General features: G+C 48.3%; 1 protein-coding gene across 7 annotated transcripts in view; it reads left to right on the forward strand.

Annotated features, from left to right (window-relative positions):
- The window catches only part of IQCE (IQ motif containing E), a 1388455-nt gene that overhangs the window by 364368 nt on the left and 1006075 nt on the right, over nt 1-18012 (forward strand). For all 7 annotated transcript variants that reach the window (XM_069647600.1, XM_069647604.1, XM_069647602.1 and 4 more), the window contains 2 exons: nt 5287-5400; nt 5554-5604. In XM_069647600.1, coding sequence (XP_069503701.1) covers nt 5287-5400; nt 5554-5604 — 165 coding nt within the window. The remainder of the gene's footprint in view (nt 1-5286; nt 5401-5553; nt 5605-18012) is intronic.

The raw sequence follows: 18012 nt of genomic DNA on the forward strand, positions 1-18012 counted from the left end.
TCGACGGTTCAAGGGTAGAAAGCACTGTTAAAGGTTCCCTCTGGTTATTCGAGAAGCCTCATGTTCACAGACTCTAGCAGCATTTCGCATTTCGCATGCAACCGCTTCCATTGCATCACCTTCTGGCTAAGATTCCTTGTTGGTGTTTCAGGACTCGCCTGAGTGATTGACAAAACATTAGGAGCAGATTCCCCTATCTTATCAGAATATGTTTGTAGTCCGCTTCCACTCACAATCATACAAGGTTGAAAATATTTGGTGGCAACCAAAATATTGGGGGTCGCCACATTCATACTTTCCTGGTGAAATGCACAGGATGTTGATTTAGCCTTTTATGCAGACAGATCGTAGTCAAATAGTCAACAGATCCGGTCTTGGTTTTTCAGGCCTCCGATTTCCTGGGTGCAGGTGAGCCAATACCATATGTGGCGCTAACTGGGCAAAGATACTTAGCAACGTATGGGCTGCCTTTTGGGTACTGTTAGGGAGAATTCTCAATTCTGTGTTAATTCCCTTCCCAACCATTCTTGTGTGAACATGTGACCACAGACTTATGGCCAAACCTCTAACATTGGAGGATACAGCCTCATCAGGAAGGTATCCCACTCAGCCTATCGCAAGCCGATCAGCCTTCCCATTCATGTCTATGACGACTAACTGCTGATTGAATTAATTTGGATCTCGAGGCACCCCTGTGTTATGAACTACTGAATTTGCACCCTAATTATCTTCTGTACACTGGATTTTGCCAGTTACCCTAACTGGCAGGGCTATGACCTTCTGGACACTGAAATGATATTCTTCATAAAGTTTACTTGCCTGTAATAATGTGTTTCCGGTTTCATTAAAGTACTGTTTTTCATAACATCCTTATGTGGAAATTCACTTTTTCACTGCTCTATTTGTTGCTTTTGCTGAGTTTATCTCCTGATAAACCTTAAGGTTTCATGCTACTACTCGCCCATGGCTACTACTAGGTGAACCATGGAAAGCTAGCAGGGGCCTGCAACTTGTATTGGACTACACTTCCTGTCAGCCATTGCCAGTGTAAAGATGGAGTTCAAGAATCTGGCCTGGTGGCCACCCTAGTTATAGTGAACAGGGGGGAACTCTGAGAGGTAAGCCAAACATAATCGAGATAATCCTGGAGAGTTGTCTCAGACGAAAGTGAGCATGGTCAGGGGTCCACAATAAGTCCGCACAGTGAAGCACACAATTAAATTTAGTCAGGTAGGTACAAACATACTCTATTTATTATAGGCCCGAAAACGCACGCTGGAACAATTAATCAAGCAGGTAGTAATATCACACAATACTCGATTATCAAACATATATGCAGTCACCTTTAGGTTTTTAGGAATGCATACAAAAACGTAGACAACTAAAAGAAGGTAAGTAGTGATTTAGTAGAATGAAACCAAATCACAAGAATTATGACTTAACTTTAAAAGTCCAATCCCTGTGATGTATAGGGACTTGTGCCCAAATGTCACAAAGCTTCTTCTTAAGAGAGGGAACCGATGTAGCAAGGGTTCTTGTGGTGGTGGTGGTGGTGAAAATATTCCAGACATTCAACAAGTTATAGGTATGTCAAATATTATTCCCATCTTTTAGACGTAAGCTTTTAGATACAACGATCAAAATGTGATGGAATGGGATAACCAAATTTTATTCTTAGGACAACAGGTGGAGGTGACTAGGGATGTCAACTGGGTGTTGCTGGAGGTAGGTTTACCCACCGTTGGATCCAGTATAAGATGCCCAGGAGCTGCGGGTGCAAGGATTCTTCTGGTCAGTTCCAGGAACAGAGTGAAACCCTTTGCGAAGAAGAAATGCAGAAGGCACCAATGTAGACCTCTTCAGGACACTTCTCCAGGTAGGGGAAGTCAAGTTCCAGCAATGGCTACCGCGCATGGGCGACAGCAGGAGTCTTTGGGGTTCCGGTTGAAGAAGACCTTCCCCTGACTCTAAGAAGCTGAAACTTACAGGAAGCACGAGCTGAGGACCACCGAAAGTTCCGGCGATGAACGCAGAATGGAGGCTATTCTACCAAGGTAGCCCAGTGGAGGGCGGGTCAGTCCACATGGTGGTCCAGGGACACTTTCGAAGGCTCCGGACGGCTGGATCCTCGAGAATGCATTGCGATTGGTTGGTTCCACCAGTCCAAGGGTTGAAGCACCGCTCTGGACTTTCGCAGATCAGATACCCCAGCAGGGCTTCACTGGGCAGAAAGGAATGCCACGCCTCTTTGAGAGTTGTTCACAGGTCTTCAGCCAGCTGCTCTTGTACAAAGGATACTTGGCTCCAACGCTTATCTGGAAAAATGGCTTCAGTAGTCCTCTTCTTATCCTAAATTCTATTTGAAAGCAAGTCCAAGCCCACCAATTGTAAGGATCTGCACCGTTCAAACAGCCAGCTGTAGTCAGTCAAGGGCCACTGTGGGTTTCCCTCATGCAACACACCCAGAATCTCTTGCACCACAGATGTGGAGTGGGTCCAGACAGCCACAGCTACTTCCTTGGACAGACACACACACACTCTCTCTCTCCCTATCCCTCTCTATCTCGTTCACTCTCTCACTCTCTCTCTCTCACTCACGCTCACTCACTCACTCTCTCTCACACTCTCTCTCACACTCTCTCTGATATTCTCACTCTCTCATATTCTCACTCTCTCATTTTCTCACTCTTACTTTCCCGGCAAATGCATAACGTTATATGGGATGAGAAGGCAGGAAAAAGGCTAAACAACAATATGGCCTAAGGACAAGTGAATAATCGCGTGGCACTGCCATTTTAGGGCACTAACCACATTTAGTAGCCAAACCTGGAAAACGTGAATGTGCATACTAAAAATAATGCAAAAATGGTAAATTCTATGTATGTAAATGGTAAATTCTTATGTATGTGCTGCCACCAGCTTGTCTTTAGGCACATATAAAAGTAACCTAAAATCCCAAGTGTAAAAGATTAGGTTGATACAAATGTATCCCCACTGCTCTGCATTTTAAGATACTGTGTGTACTGTTAAAAAAGTTACCTAAAACGACAAAAGGGGAAATCTAGTTTCCCAGTACTGATAGTCTGAGTACTGATCCGTTCCCCATGACAAAATTAGCAAAAGGCAGGCAAGTGAAGCTGAAGCGGTCACTTCCCAGTAAAAGTCAGGTCAGGTTAAAAAAAACAAAGCAAAATGTTTGGTACTCCATAGAATAGGGAAGGAAAGTTGCCTAAAGAGAAATCTTTCCTAACCAGCATCGTCTAAGGGTATCATTGGAGTTTTAGTCCTTACATTTAGCGAGTCAAAGGTTGCAGACCCTTGCCCTAGCTGCAAGCCAGTTTCTGCCATCCTCCTGAACGTGGGGAGAAGATATGCCATTTTAACAGAATCTAACACTTGCCTTTACCTAATCTCAAACAACTCTGACACCATGATAGGCTGTTCCAGCCTATTGGGCTGACACTATTTATTTGATAGCAATTCTGAAACATTAGTATTTTTCTCAATATTGGGGTAATCTTCGACTCCACTCTCTCCTTCTCTTCTCACATCTCAGACACCTCCAAAAAGTCCAACTACCAACTGCACCTCCTCAGAGGTATTCTACCGTTTCTCATTTTCCCACAGAGGTTCACTGCCTCAAGAGCCCTGGTTCTCTCTAGGCAGGACTGTTGCAACAGCCTCTTTCTCAATTTTCCTACTTCTGCTCTCCGTCATCTACAACTCATCCAGAACAGAACCGTAAAACTTATCCTGGGCATCATGCCCTGGGACTGTATCCTTCTGGCGCTGAAATCCCTCCACTGGCTCCCTGTGGCTGCAAGGATCAAGTTCAAGATCCTCTACATAATCCACAAGGCTTTCTGGAGCCGGGACACGCACTATATACAACGCTGTCTTCCTAAATCCTCTTCCTCTAGAGGCTTCCACTCGTCCTCCAACCCTCTGCGGGTGAGCTGAGATTTGGGGGTAGATCTTTATCCTATGCAGGAGCTTCCCTTCTGCAATAGCCTTTCTGCCTCTCTCTGTCTTTAGCCGGAGCACCTTAAGTTCCGGAAACCCCTCAAGACCTTCCTTTTCTCTTCTGCCTTCTCTCTCCCTCTCCCCTGCTAACCTCCTTTCTTTTCTCTCCACCCTCCTTCTCCTCCCTAACCCTGTTCAGTTTTTGCTGACTGGTTGCCTGTTTCACCTCTACAGGTCCCAGGCTCCCCCACCAGTCTTTTGCACTTGCCTCCGGGCCGCTGCGCTTTGTTTAACATTACTGCACTTTCAGTTTACGTTCCTTGAGCGGGGCAACCTCTCTGCACTTACCCAGGGCCCTGTTGGACCGGGCTCTTTGGCTCACCCTCCGCCCCCGCCCTTCTCTTCACCTCTGCCTGTACGTATGCATGACCTAAATGTACTAGGACCACTTAGTTCATCTGTCCTGTCCCACCCACCACCGTTTTAGGCCCCCCCCCCTCCCAAGCTTGGTCTCAACTGTACCACTTCATGCACTTGAACTAGCAGAAATGTTGTTGTGCCCAGTATGCTAGTTTTTTCTGTTTAGATCATTCAGAATCTTCAAGGCCTAAGAATGATTACTGTATTCCCTTGTTCCTTTCCCTCCTTGAAGCACTTTGAAGCACTTCACATATGCATAAGCTCTATATAAATAAACAATAAATAAAATAAATATTATTCTTTCATTTTTTCATATACAATGTTATTTCTGGACACACTCCATCCTGTTGATTCACAGTGATTCAGTTTTTGTTATGTTCTGCCAAGCTTGTGAATTTAATGAAGATCCGGTTTTGGAAAAGAACAGTAATCCAGCAATATCAGTATTTTCTATAATCTAATGTGCAACCATGTTTTACACCCCTACTGAAAATGAGCATTATGGATATCCTGTTCCTGCTTGAACAAGGCATGAAGATGGCACTGGGAGGGGGTGCTTAGGATTTTGTAGCCTCGGTGATGGGATCTGTTTATGGTTTCATGTTGATGATATAGGTTGGCTACGGAAAGCTTTTTAGCGTAGTGATAACCTGCACAGGGAGACATATTCTGCCAAGCATGTGCTCCTTTAGAAGATACCAATTATTCAAATAATTTGCTGTAGTTGAGCAAAATAATGTTCCCCTTTATAAATGGACGTAATAACTAATCTCATATTAAGGTAGCACTGTGAAAACTAAAGGGTTAGAATTTTGGTGAAATCTGGGTGCTCTGCTGTCATTTCGTTCTCCAGGTTTGTTAAAGATGTGTGGGAGGTTGAGCTCTGAGTCTGTTCCCTTCTAGACGTTACAAACACAAAGATCAGAGGGGGATGTTATTAAAACAAAGCTTCGACGACTAGAAGAGGAGAACAGCAAAAAGGATCGGCAGATCGAGCAGCTATTGGACCCCTCCAAGGTAAATGATTTTGTTCAGAATCCTCACCTAATTAGCAGCAACAGTGCAGTGTTTTGTACAAGGTTATTAACCTGCTAATCTGTGGGATTTAGAGCCACAATTTGAGAGGGAGCATCTGTGACCTAACTAATGTCAGTTTTGTTGTTGTTGCAGAGCTCTGACTTTTCTAGGAGTTTAGTGGATAAAAGGAATGATTCAAGTTTGGTAAGTGGAACTTTGAACCAAATAGTCTTTTTTTTTTTTCATGTATAAGCCGTTTTCTTTCAGCACGGCACATTACGTCAAATTGAAAAAGCCATACGTGCTATTGTTTCACCTATTCTTGCAGCTGTTCTACTGTACACTACAGGTGGGTGGAGGTGATGACAGCATGACCGTATTACACATGGTACTAGGCAACTTCGTTGATGGTTTACAGAAATGTAATATCTGCAAATCATCAATTGGCCATTGGTCCCTATAAGGTGCTTTAAACTACCTTTTCAATGGTCCCACAGCCTTAACAATGTTTCCTTTCTGTTAGTATTGACAAAGTTCAAGTATTCTCCCCTCAGTGGCCTAACAAATTAAATGGAAACCGTTATCCTATTAATGGCATTCTCTTCCAACTGATTACCAGTTTTATATTGCTTAAAATGAAGCTAGCTTCCAAGATTATACCTCTTATGTTTACTACAGATTGGCTCATTGCCCTGTCTGTCGTATCCCTAGGCTTTGCCTACTGGCCCCATCCTGCAATGATACAGACGTCGGAAAAGTGCCCCGTTTATCTAGTTTAAGAGCCGGAATGTTTCCTTTTCTTTAATGCTCCATCATGGTCCTGGTCCTGTGCAATTCGCATATTCTATGCCATTACATTTGAAGAAGATATTGTTGCATACTGTATACTGTGATGATTTGCAAGGTGTTGTCACTTCTCCCGGGGGGGGGGACCCTTTCCCATGAGACTATGGAGGTGTTGCTGCTACCCAATAGTGCCTGTCAGGATCCAAGATTGGAAACATTGGAATCGCTGCCGGTTCCGGCGGTGAGCGGTCTAGTCCTCACCCAACATGGCGCCGGAGCTTATATAATCTGGCTCCGCCCACTTCTCGGCGCATTGTATCTGTTGTTTCACTCTCTCAACGCTCCGACTTTTGGATTATCGCCATCCTGTGTATTACTCTTCTAGTCTTTATTCCCCTTGTTCCTTCCCTGTATCTCTTTCCTCTACCTTTACTGTTGTCTTCGTGCTCGCTAACTTTCTACTTTTTGTTCGAGGTTGCCGCCGCTAATTCTGGTACGGTGCCTCTCCGCTTCCCTGTTCTTCCCTCGCTCTAACTTTCAATCTACCTTTTTTCTTAACGCCACTGCTGCCTGGTCTGCAGCCTTACTCCGGCCGCGAGGGTGCTTCTTCGCACTGTGCTCCGCGTCCGTGAACAGGAGCTTCCCAGCTGGTCTCGCTATCGGCTGTTCTCTCAGCCCTTCTGTCTGGTGTTTTCTTTCTTTAACGGGCGCGGAGGCACTGCGCTTCGCCGCTTCTGCGTTCCCTTGAGCCCCTGTTGCTAATCCTACCTTCCTGCCTTTTCGGCGTGCTGCCTTCCGGCGGGTTGTTCCTTTCCGCTCCGCCGTGGTGGTTCAGCGCTGCTTCTGACTACTTGGGGCATTCCTGCTTTCCTCTCCCTGACTTGGCACAGTAGTCCCTTCCTGTTGTATCTAACTCCTGTGTATCTTTTCTTTACTATACCTTCCCTTACCTACCTTTCTCCCAGGGTCTGATACCCTTCCACTCCGTATCTTGGCATTTGCTTCTTGGTTTCCTGCCTTCAGCTACACTGAGTAAGTCATCATACCTGGTATCTTGGAACTGCAACCTAAAGATCGGTACCATCTAAAGGACCTGTCTTCTGAACCCATCTACGGACTAGGGTTTTTTTCTGCCTTTGGGCTTTTTCCCAAGAGCTGAGGCTGGCCCCCTGGGGTTCCCCGGTGACAGGTCCACTCCTCTGTCAAGGTGGCCTCTGGAGGGGCCAGACTTTACCTTCACGAAAAGAAGACCAGAACACCGAAAGGCAAGAGGCCAAGGGCTAAGGAGAAGCCCGGCAAGATTCAGACGGACCCTTGCGAACTGACCTCGGAGGAGTCAGGTGAGGAGAAAGGGGAGGTGGACTCGGATCCTGACAGTGCCCCTGGGAGGGGGTTTAATGCGCACGGACCTCATGGGGAGGGACTCCCTGTCTGAGGACAAAGACAATCACCTAGGCTACTTCCTGTTGAGTAACGTCACTCCCTGACATTCCCTAGCCCCCCTTCCATACCAAGCTATGTCATCGAGAGTAAACATATGTACTTTTGTAGCACACGGGATATTGCCAGAACAGAACATACTGCGACGAGGAAGAACACAGCAACCTGTGAGGAACCAGGAATGAGCGGGAGACACAGAACATTTATATTTGTAGTTGTACACTTTTATTGAAATAATAAAGGGGTTTGGGAAATGCCTTACTGTCCCTAATCTAGGAGGTACCAACCAAAAACAAAGTGTCTGTCCTGTGTCAAGAAGTCCAAAGCAAAAACGTCCTGTGTCCGAAATCCTATCCTAGCCCACTCATTCTAAAAGTAACTATAAAGTGCTAAGGGGTAATGCTTTTGGCATGAAACTGCACAATTGTTCAAGTTCAACAAAAAGGTATTAATCCAACAGAAATCTCCACTGGATAGTGTTCATAGTTCCAGGGAATGGCTCCCTTTTCCAGGTTTCTGTCCACCAAAGTTAAAGTTCAAAAATAATAACCCAAGTTTCCCTCCTCTTGGTGTTGCAATTCACTCACGGAGAATTGTCCCTTCCCCTGATCTTCTTCACATGCAATGCAGTTCAAAATCCTAAGGGCATGAATCTTCCTTTGGATTCTCCTTTAAAGTCCCACAACTTGGGTGCAGGTCTTATATTCACAGAATACGGTGTACTCCCCAGACAGGCCTTTTGTACAGTTCCTCTCAGGAAGGGGTATTGCTCTTCCTTTCCGTCTTGCCTTAATTCTCCAGCTTGCATTAATGGGTGTGAATCCCAGCCTCGCTGTTCGCTTGGTATACCCTCCTGCCAGGACTTCCAACACAACAGTCAACAGCTTTGGGACTCGGGGGTATTTTAGCTTCCCCAAGTTCGCCTTTTCATTTGGGTACTTGTATTTTCCTTCTTCCCCAAGTACTGAGAGTATGAAGATTAGCCATGTTGCAAGTCGAAGGGATTCACCTCCCTCTTGTGCTTGGGAGTTCTTTCTCTGACGCCCTCCCTCCCCCCTGATACCCCACCCTTTCACTGCTGGCTCACTCGTACTTGGATGGCCTCTGTAGCTTCTCAGACCCCTCAGTTTGGGTCCTGCTTCACGCCTGCTAGCTCTTTGGTTCTGACTGCTCAGCTCTGCAGCGGATGGTGGTCTGCATGTTGCTCCGGCTTTTCTTGCTGGCACAAAGCTTCTCTCTTCATCGTGTCCCTCGTCGGTGTCTCCGGTGCCTGTGAGTGCATTGCCAACACAGACGCCGCCTTTCCTGCTCTCCGTCCCATTCTTCGGCTTCCTCCTGGACTCCCAGCCCGCGCTGGGGATAATTCCCCATGGTTCTCTCGCGTCTCCGTGCTCGGCTGTCCACCTGACAGCTTGGCTTCCCCGACGGTGGCCAGCAGTTCGGATCTCTCTGTGTTGCTCAGCTGTTCCATCTTTAAACTCCCGCTCTGAGTTATTCAGAACCAATCAAATCTCTCCAACTGCTAGACTGAGTGTTTCGCTTCAGGTGAGCAATTTTCATTCTGGTTGTCCTCGTCATGTCAGTGTTTGTCATTAGGTTAAATATAGAATATTGAAGGATACTGTTAGCAGGCTTTGTGGGTTGTTAAAAGGGATTACCACAATATGCTATCAAGGCATGAGGGAAGGAGGGGGCATCCCTAAAATGGAAAGGGAAAGGGGAGGATACCATGTCTCGCCTTACCATGTCTAACTCCCTTCCTGAGGGTTGCCTACCCCCATGTGATCCTCCCTCATATAGCCTCCCCCAGGGTCATGGTCAGGTAGTGGCTGCTGTCCCGTGGCCACATGAGGAGAGGCTACCTCTGGGAAAGGAGTAATGACATCAGATATGGATACATAAACCATAAGAGTAACCAACTCTTAAGTACTGCCACAAGGTGGCTCACCGGAGGCATTTGGAATGCCAAAGGGACATTATCTGCAGACGCTGCACAGCAGTGGAGTCACGAAGATAACAAGGAAAGGGAAGAGCTACTAAAGGATGGCCGTTCACGAGTAAGGGAGGAGACTGGGAGATTCGAACTCTGAGTGAGGGCTGGAAGAAAGGCTGTGCAGGAGATGCCGGCGGCAGGATGCAAGAGTCCATTCTGGGTCTCACAGGAGCAGACCCAACTGCGAGGCTGAAGAAAGGCAGTGGCGGGATCGAAAAAACGTTGACAGTTGGATCCCAGAGGGGAGCCAAGACCTTAAGGAGCAGAGGACCGCAAAAGATCAGAGGTCCGCAAATGTGCACCGGAACTGCCGAAGCGGAGAAGAGGAGCAGCGGAAGCCGCTGACCATAAACTCCATCCCAGGAAGAAACAATGATATGCCGCATCCCACGAGAACATAAAGGGATATATGGGAGACCCGGTAGGGACACGGGGGAGGTGGAGAGAGGGAAACAGCATAATGGTCCTCACCCCAGTGGCAGCTATAGGCTATTGGGGAACGGAAATGTGTAGAGTGCATCGGAGAGGGTCTCGGTCCTCCCAGTAGTAACAAAGTAGCTACTGGACACTGGAAGAGTGAACCAAGCGGCCGAGGAGAACTTCCTCGTCGCAGTGGCAGCAATAAGCCCACTGAGAACCAGAGACAGGTCTGGGACCTAACAACTTTCTCATTGCAGTGATAGTCATAAGACCACTGACCACCAGAGAAGGGTCTGTGACCTAACAAAAAGGAACTGAGCATCCGAGGAGAACTTCATCGGCTGTGTGACAAAGATGAGTCCATTGACCACAAGAGAAGGGTTTGAGACTTTGCTGGCACTAAGAGAGAGCGGAAAAACATACAGCAATTTGAAAGACACGAAAAGGGAACTTTTCGAATACAAAGAGAAGGGGGTAGTTCTCCTGAGGACGACACAAAACCCCTTGGAACACATTCAGGGGGAAGGAGTCATTCCCGCCTGGCCTTATTGTCAACTGTACAAACAGTGCCAGGAGAAAGGGAGTCATTCGAGGAGTTGTGTAAAGATTGTGTGGAACCCGCAGGTCAGGGAAGGGGGTCATTCCTCCTGGCAACTGTGATGAATCCTACAGAGTCATCACCAAACCCCAGCCTAAAGCCTCCTCCCATGTGGCCCGGGGAAGGCAGCTGCTACCTGATCCTAACCCTGGGGGTGGCATTAGGTGGAAGGATCACATGGGAGTAGACGGCTATCAAGGGGAAGTGGTGACTCCAATAAGAGAAATGCAGTATTCATCTTCCTCTGAGGATGAAGATGAAATCATTCCCAAATACTTAATGGCATGTTATCAATGTGCTAGTCTCTCTAATATTAATCTTCAAAGAGCATGTTATAAAAAGTCAGTTACACAGAACGAAGTTGGTGCCTCAACGGTTCAGGAATTGAAGATGAAAACATTGAATTGTCGTACTTCTACCTTTTTGAGAAGTTCTCATTCTAATGTGGAATTACAAACTCCTTCCACAGTCTCCCCTTATTCTAATAACTCTCATTTCATAGAACAGCTCGATTTATTAAAAAAAATAACATTAAACAACTTAATGTTAAATGTTCTTCTGTGGACTTCAGTTCGCATAATGCTAAAATTACTGAGACAAAGAAGAGGCGCTCAAGGTAATGGGGGTTGAATGGTGAAAACTCAAGGCACGGTCTAGTTGCTGTTTAAAGCACCTGAGTGGGATATGTAAATCCCAAGATGAGGACCAGCGGAAGGCAGTTGTGGTTGAAGCTGGTGTGGAAGAAGAGAACCAAAGTGCAGCAGAAGAAGTCAGAGGAGAGGTTTATGGCCATGTGGGAGGCACAGCTGGGAAAGCTGAAGCCATCTGAGTATCCGGCTAAGACTTGAATAGTTGTCCACAGACGCTGCTGAACCCTAGCAGTCCCTCCAGAGTGTCTCACCCTCAACTACTAGACAAACAGCTGAGCATGGCACACTCCGGGGGAAGGGGAAGTGGATAAAATAATAAAAATCCCAGATCCCCTCCGGCTACTCCTTGTGAATCTGTAGAGGAAAGAAGAAAAAGAAATCGTGTCTCGCTAGCTACTGCATTCATGCATTAATTCCTGCCCTCTTTTTCCCATTACCCCTTTGAAAGTAATTAGGATTAAATAGCTGGAGCTCCTCTGCGAACTGCCCAGAGGAAATATTATTCAAGTTTATTACTGGTCTGTTCTTTGGTTGACTTGTCACTTAAATACTCAACTTGGAGTTCTTGAGTCTTTGGAACATTTTGAAAAGAGTTGGCTGCTTATCTTGGATTCATAAAGTTCAACTCTGCATGAGCTTGTGTTTTAAAGAACTGAAAGTACATTCAGAAGAAATACCCCAAGAACACTGCCTTTGAAATCCTCCTGAGGCTTGGGTAGTAGATCTGTAGTAACTCCTAGTTGCCAGAAGAAGTGCCCTGTCTCCTCTGCTTCTCTTGCCAGTCGCTGCACTACCCGCGCCTTTATGGTCTCCAGTGAAGGGATATTTAAAACTAAAGTCGCTGCGCAACCCGCGCTTATAAGGATTCCAATGAAAGAATGTTAGCAAAAGAAGTCGCTGCGCAACCCTTAGCAGGAGTCACATTCTATTCCCAACAGGAAATAGTTTATGTAAGCTGTCCCCGGTACGCGATTGGCAAGCTGCCGCACAACTAAATAAACAAATCCTAATCCTCTAATGGATATTGATTCCTTTTAACTGATGGGGAGTGAGTGCAGTCAAATATATACTGGCGCCAGCCTGAGAAACTACTTAATGGTTCCTTGTTAATTAGAATGAAACTAACGGGATTCCAAGATGGCGACCGTGGCGAGATGACGTGCGTAGAGGTCTCTGCCACCGGACCGCGACAGAAGAGCACTACAGAGTAGCATTGTGAGCGCAGTGGTGGAGCAGCTCGACCCTACGACCCCTGGAGGTGGCGATCGTGCCGCTGCGATTGTGAGAAGCGGCTTGTGTGGGGCGGCGCAGCCGATTGCAGTTGTGCACACACCGAGGACGGGTGGGGACATTGTTAGCTGCGGCACGGGTCCCCAGGCGAGACTCCGGAGCCGGCTCAGGAGAGCCTGGCGTGAGCTGCAGGAGACAGCGGAGAGGTGGCGGGCAGAAGCCGCCCCCATCTGAGTGCCCCCCGGGGAGGAGCGTCACGTCGCCTTCCCGCTTCCAGCAGCGGGACTGCTCAGGAGGGGCTGCCAACGGACCAGGAGAGATGAGCGGGGCGGCGGGCGCTAAGCCAGCTCAGGAGAGGAACGCTGCTGGGGAGAGCGCCGTCAGGGTGATCCCGGCGAACGGCAGGCGGCCTGACGGTGGTCAGGGGTGGGGCGTTCCACCCCCCCACCCCTATCAGGATCGGGCGGACCAGCAGCTACTTTGAGCCGCCGCTCCTGGGGGTTACAGAGGAGGCCCAGGATAGTCGGAGGGAGAAGTCCGGAGGAGCGAGCAGGCGGGCACCGCGTTTCCAAGCCTATGACAGAGGAGGTGAGACTACTTGCTACTGGCCATGGCAGAAGTTGTGCGTTGGCGCTAATCATTTGGAGGGTGGAGGCCGCAGAAGTGAATTGCCAGCAAAGGGGGTGCAGTCTGGAGGCCCCACTGTTTAAGTGTGGGGCCACTGGTGAGGAGGGGAAGGCCCGGTTGGTGGACGTGCCCAGAGCGGGTGGCGGAGACTTGGAGCAAGTGGGGCCACTGTAAGTCGTGCCCCCCTCACCCCTGGGAGGGGTATCTTGGCAGTGAGGTGAAGACAGGAGAGAACCGCGGATTACCCAGGCGAGCAGAGACCCTCCGGAGGGGGGAAAGTTGTGGGAGCAATCTCACGAACAGAGCGCGCCAACAGAAGAGGCTTACCTTGGAGGTGGCCGAAGGAATAAGCAGCAGGGACCCCAATGTCCAAGAACAAAGGGAAGGGGGGGGGCCTCAGGGTCGCAGACTATCTCTGCTAAACAGGATGCAAACTTAGTCCAGATGTGGTCAGCCAAAACTGCGAGCAGCACCCGAGGGCGAATGCAGGCGGACGCTCCCGAGGCTCAGAACCAGTCCCCCCCCCGCAGGGAGCGCAAATTTCGAAGGAGGCCATGCAGGTATGGTTCAAGGACCTGCAAGACATATTCATGTCCACGGTACAGGATCAATTCGCTAACATGAGAGAGGATATGAAACAGGCGGACCATGAACTTCGGCTGGACGTTTCAAAGCTTGAGGAACGGACCGATACTTTGGAAAAGATTGTGCAAAATGTGGAAGACGAAGCGCAGCAGTACAGCGAAACGCAGGAACAGCTGGTGCACCTGACACACAATCTAGAGCTCAAATGCGAGGACCTAGAAAACCGGTCCCACAGATCGAATATCCGTATTAAGAACATCGTGGAGTCGGTGGAAGAGAAGGACTTAAAAAAAAAAAGCGGTGCAAGAAGTTTTCAGAGACATACTGGCAGAGGATAATGCCGAAATTGTTAGAATTGACAGGGTCCACCGGGTGGGCCCCAAGAGGACGGGCACGCCGGGGGAACGGCCCAGAGATGTGTTGGTGGCGATGTCCTCATAGCCACAGAAAGAGGAAATTCTGAGAAAAGCCAGGGGAATGGACCACATAAAGATGAATGGGGTGGAAATTCACTTGTATCAGGATCTGGCTCAAGTGACCCTTCAGAAGAGGAGGCTCCTGTGGTTAGGGAACTGGGGATGAGGAAGATTCGGTACAAATGAACCTTCCCGTTTGGTTTGTTATTCTCCTGGGAGAGAAAGCCAAGAAGGGTAATGTCTTGTGAGGAGGGGCTACAGGTGATTGGTATCCTGGAGGACGAATTAGTCGAAAACCACCAGCGGCTCAGGGAGGAACCCCGTAGGAAACCATGGGAATGGTAAGAGGCACATTGCAAGAGGAAGCAGTCGGGGGCGGGGGGGAGCCTTGAAAGCGGCAGGTGCAGGGTGATCAAGGGGCGTGCGGCCCTGTGGGGGAGGGTGAGCACATAGCCCTGGAAAGGACAGAGATCTCAGGCGCTCCAATGGTCTTAAGGAACGCGGCCCGGTGAGGGCATCATCGCCGGAATCGCACGAGACAGAAGGTAATGCAGGGTTTAGGACTCCCCGGGGTGTTATTGCTGAGTTCTCTGAGGGACAGGTGTGACGGACTGTGCTTCCTAGCAATCATACGTCCCTGGGCCCTCCTCGTGACAGTTGTGGGGCTGTTGGGGTGGGGGGGAGTTCAAGTTCAGGGAGGAGGGAGGGTGGCAGAAGGTAAGGAGGGAGAGGATGGCCGATGGGCAGTTGGTATGTGGAAATCTAAGGGGGCTAGTGCATTGTGGGGGGGCATTGCCAATGGGGAAGCTGAGAATTGTAACATATAAATGAATGCCCCCGTTAAGAGGAAGAAAGTTGAAGAACTGCTGAGAAGGGAGAGAGGGGACATCCTGTTGTTACAGAAACGCATATTAGACACCAGAATAAAGCAAAGCTGCGTCTAAGGGGGTTCAAGCGGATAGTGCAATCCAATGCGGCAGACAAAAAAGTTGGGGTCCTGATCGCATTGCACGACTGGATGAATATACAGCTTCACAATACCCAGGCGGACAAAATGGGACGTTTTGTATTTGCCAATGTCACAACAGAAGGGCAGAGTTTCACTTTAGCTTCGGTTTATGCTCCAAATACGGGGAAAGATGCCTTTCTGAGAGGGATGGTGGGGAAGCTGGGGCCTTTGCAGAGGGGGAGATAATCCTGGGGGGTGATTTGAATCTGGCGTGGTTCCCCACAGTGGACGGGAGCACACAGAGCCACCAAGGACCGGGTGCGCCATCAAAACGTCTTTGCCAAAAAATGAACCAACTCACGCTGTGCGATGTGTGGTGGGAAATTAACGGGCAGCAGAGGGGATTCACATACTTCTCATGTATACAACTCAATGTCCAGGGTAGATTATTTTTGGATTACAGTGGGGTTATTGGGGGAGGTTCAAGGGATGGATGTAGGCCCCATTTCTTGTCCGATCACGCGCCGCTATGGTTGGAAATAAAAACTCTGGAGATGGAGGCTCCCCCTGGGAATTCTCCAGGAACCGGAGCTAGGGAATTCAATTAGGGAAAAGATGGAGGAATACTGGGCACTGATACGGGAGATGTTGATATGGGCACAATGTGGGAAGCCTTTAAGTCCGTGGTGAGGGGGCTCTTGATAGCCCTGAAGGCTTCTAAAGATAAGCAGCGGTACGCGTGGGAGAGGGAGCTGGAATGGAAGATGGCAGACATTCGAGGGGAACTCTCAAGGAATCCCACCCTCAGCCTGAAAAGAACGTTAAGGCACATAGAGGGTCAACTAGATGTGCTACGCAAAAACAAAGCAAAGAGGAGCCTTCTACATCTCCGTCACTATTACTACATGAAGGCGAATAAAGCCAATAAGTTCCTGGCTAGGCAGTTGAGAGCAAAGCAGCAGGAACTATCGTTTTAAAAGGCTAGGGAATGCTCAGGGGGCGACAGTAACCCACACAGGAGACATGGGGGAGGTATTTAGAGACTATTACCCGAAGCTGTCTGCCTCGGGAAAGCCATATAGCTTGGACCAAGATTCCTACTTAAAAGCGATTAAAGTTACCTAGGCTGTCAGATGAAGAGCAGGAATCCCTAGAAGGAGAAATAAGGGAGAAGGGAGGACGAAGTTCGGAAGGCTATAAGAGAGATCCCGGTAAACAAAGCTCCGGGCCCTGACTGGTTTACGGCGGCCTTCTACAAGAAGTATGCAGACATTCTTTCTCCCTATTTAGCAAAATTATATAACGCCTTCAAGGAAGACGGGAATGTGACAGTCGATGAATGAGCCCAACATTCTGGTCTTTCATAAAGCAGCAAGAGACCCGTTGCTTCTGAGCTCATACCACCCTATAGCCCTAATCAATTTGGACTCCAAAATCTACACAGAAATATTAGCGGCAAGGCTGACCAAGTTTCTCCCCAAACTGATTAGTAAAGACCAGTCAGGCTTTATCCCGGCCCGTCAAACCCATGATAAGATTAGGGGAATAATTCATCTGGTAGAAAAGATGGGGATTAAGTAAACTCCGGCAGCCCTCCAGCCAATAGATGCCGAAAAAGCATTTGACCGGGTAGAATGGTCCATGCTGTTTATGACCCATAGGGGTATGGGATTTGGCGAACAATTTTTGAAAATGATTAAAGCCAACTATAACACCTCTGCAATTAGGATAGCTTTGAACGGGGAAGTCACAGGCAGGGTGGAATTGTCAAGGGGCACCAAACAGGGATGCCCGTTATCACCTCTTCTATATGCTGTTTTCCTCGAGCCATTGCTGATAAGGATCAGAGAACTACCCTCGATTGTAGGGATAGAGATGGCTGGCACGCAGCATAGGGTGGTGGCGTATGCAGACGATATGCTAGTTATCCTGTCGGACCTGACTCGATCCCTCCCAGTGGTCTGTTGGGAACTTGAAAAGTTTGGGGTGCTTTCAGGTCTGAAAATAAACAGAAATAAATCGGAAGTATTAACTTTGGCAGGTGATGACGAGGAGTTCAAACAAGTAGTGACCTCTTTAAACCTGAAAGTAGCGGGCACTGGGATAAAATATCTGGCCGTAACCCTTAAGGGCAGGATAGAGGGCCTCTATGGGGAGAACTACACAGATCCTTTGGCGAAAGTTAAGAGGTATTTGGAGGGCTGGAACCCATTGGCAATTTCTTGGTGGGTGCGCATGGTCTCGGTTAAGATGTCCGTCCTTTCAGAGTTGTTATCCCGATTTAGATTTCCCAATTCTTTTTTCAGAGCGCTAACTAAGATAGTCTCTTCCTTTGTCTGGAATAAGAAACCACCCGGGGTGGCTAGAGGAGTGCTATCAGCACAGCATCTGGACGGGGGTCTAGCACTCCCGCACTTCCATAGGTATTATCGGGCGGTGCAACTGTGGGTATTTAAGGAATGGAAGGGGGGGAGGGCAAAATATATGGGTGGAGCAAGATAGAGCAGTAGTAAGGTTCCCATTAGTGGAGCTCTTATGGAAAGGGATACATTGTAGACATCCTAACTTACGCATTAGTAAAGTCATGGGGGCCACTCTCGAGGGATGGGATGACCAAACGCAGAAGGGCGTCATGACAGGAGTGCCGGGCCCGTTTACTCCTATGTTTGCGAACCCGAATTTTCCCCCAGGGATGGAGAAAGGGGCGTACAAGAAATGGGAGCATGCAGGGTGGACAAAAATAGGAGAAATGTATCGGGACCAAGAGGTCAAATCGTTTGAGGACTCCACCAGGCATTTAAAGCTCAAAGAGTCAGACAGATACAAGTACGAGCAGCTCCGACACTGGCTGGCGATGCCAGCAGTCAAATGGGCGGCCTTGAGGGATCTCATCCACTTTGAAAAGTACACCTTAACCA

Source organism: Ambystoma mexicanum, chromosome 2q, assembly GCF_040938575.1.
Source record: "Ambystoma mexicanum isolate Mex_15411 chromosome 2q, UKY_AmexF1_1, whole genome shotgun sequence".
Lineage (NCBI taxonomy): Eukaryota > Metazoa > Chordata > Amphibia > Caudata > Ambystomatidae > Ambystoma > Ambystoma mexicanum.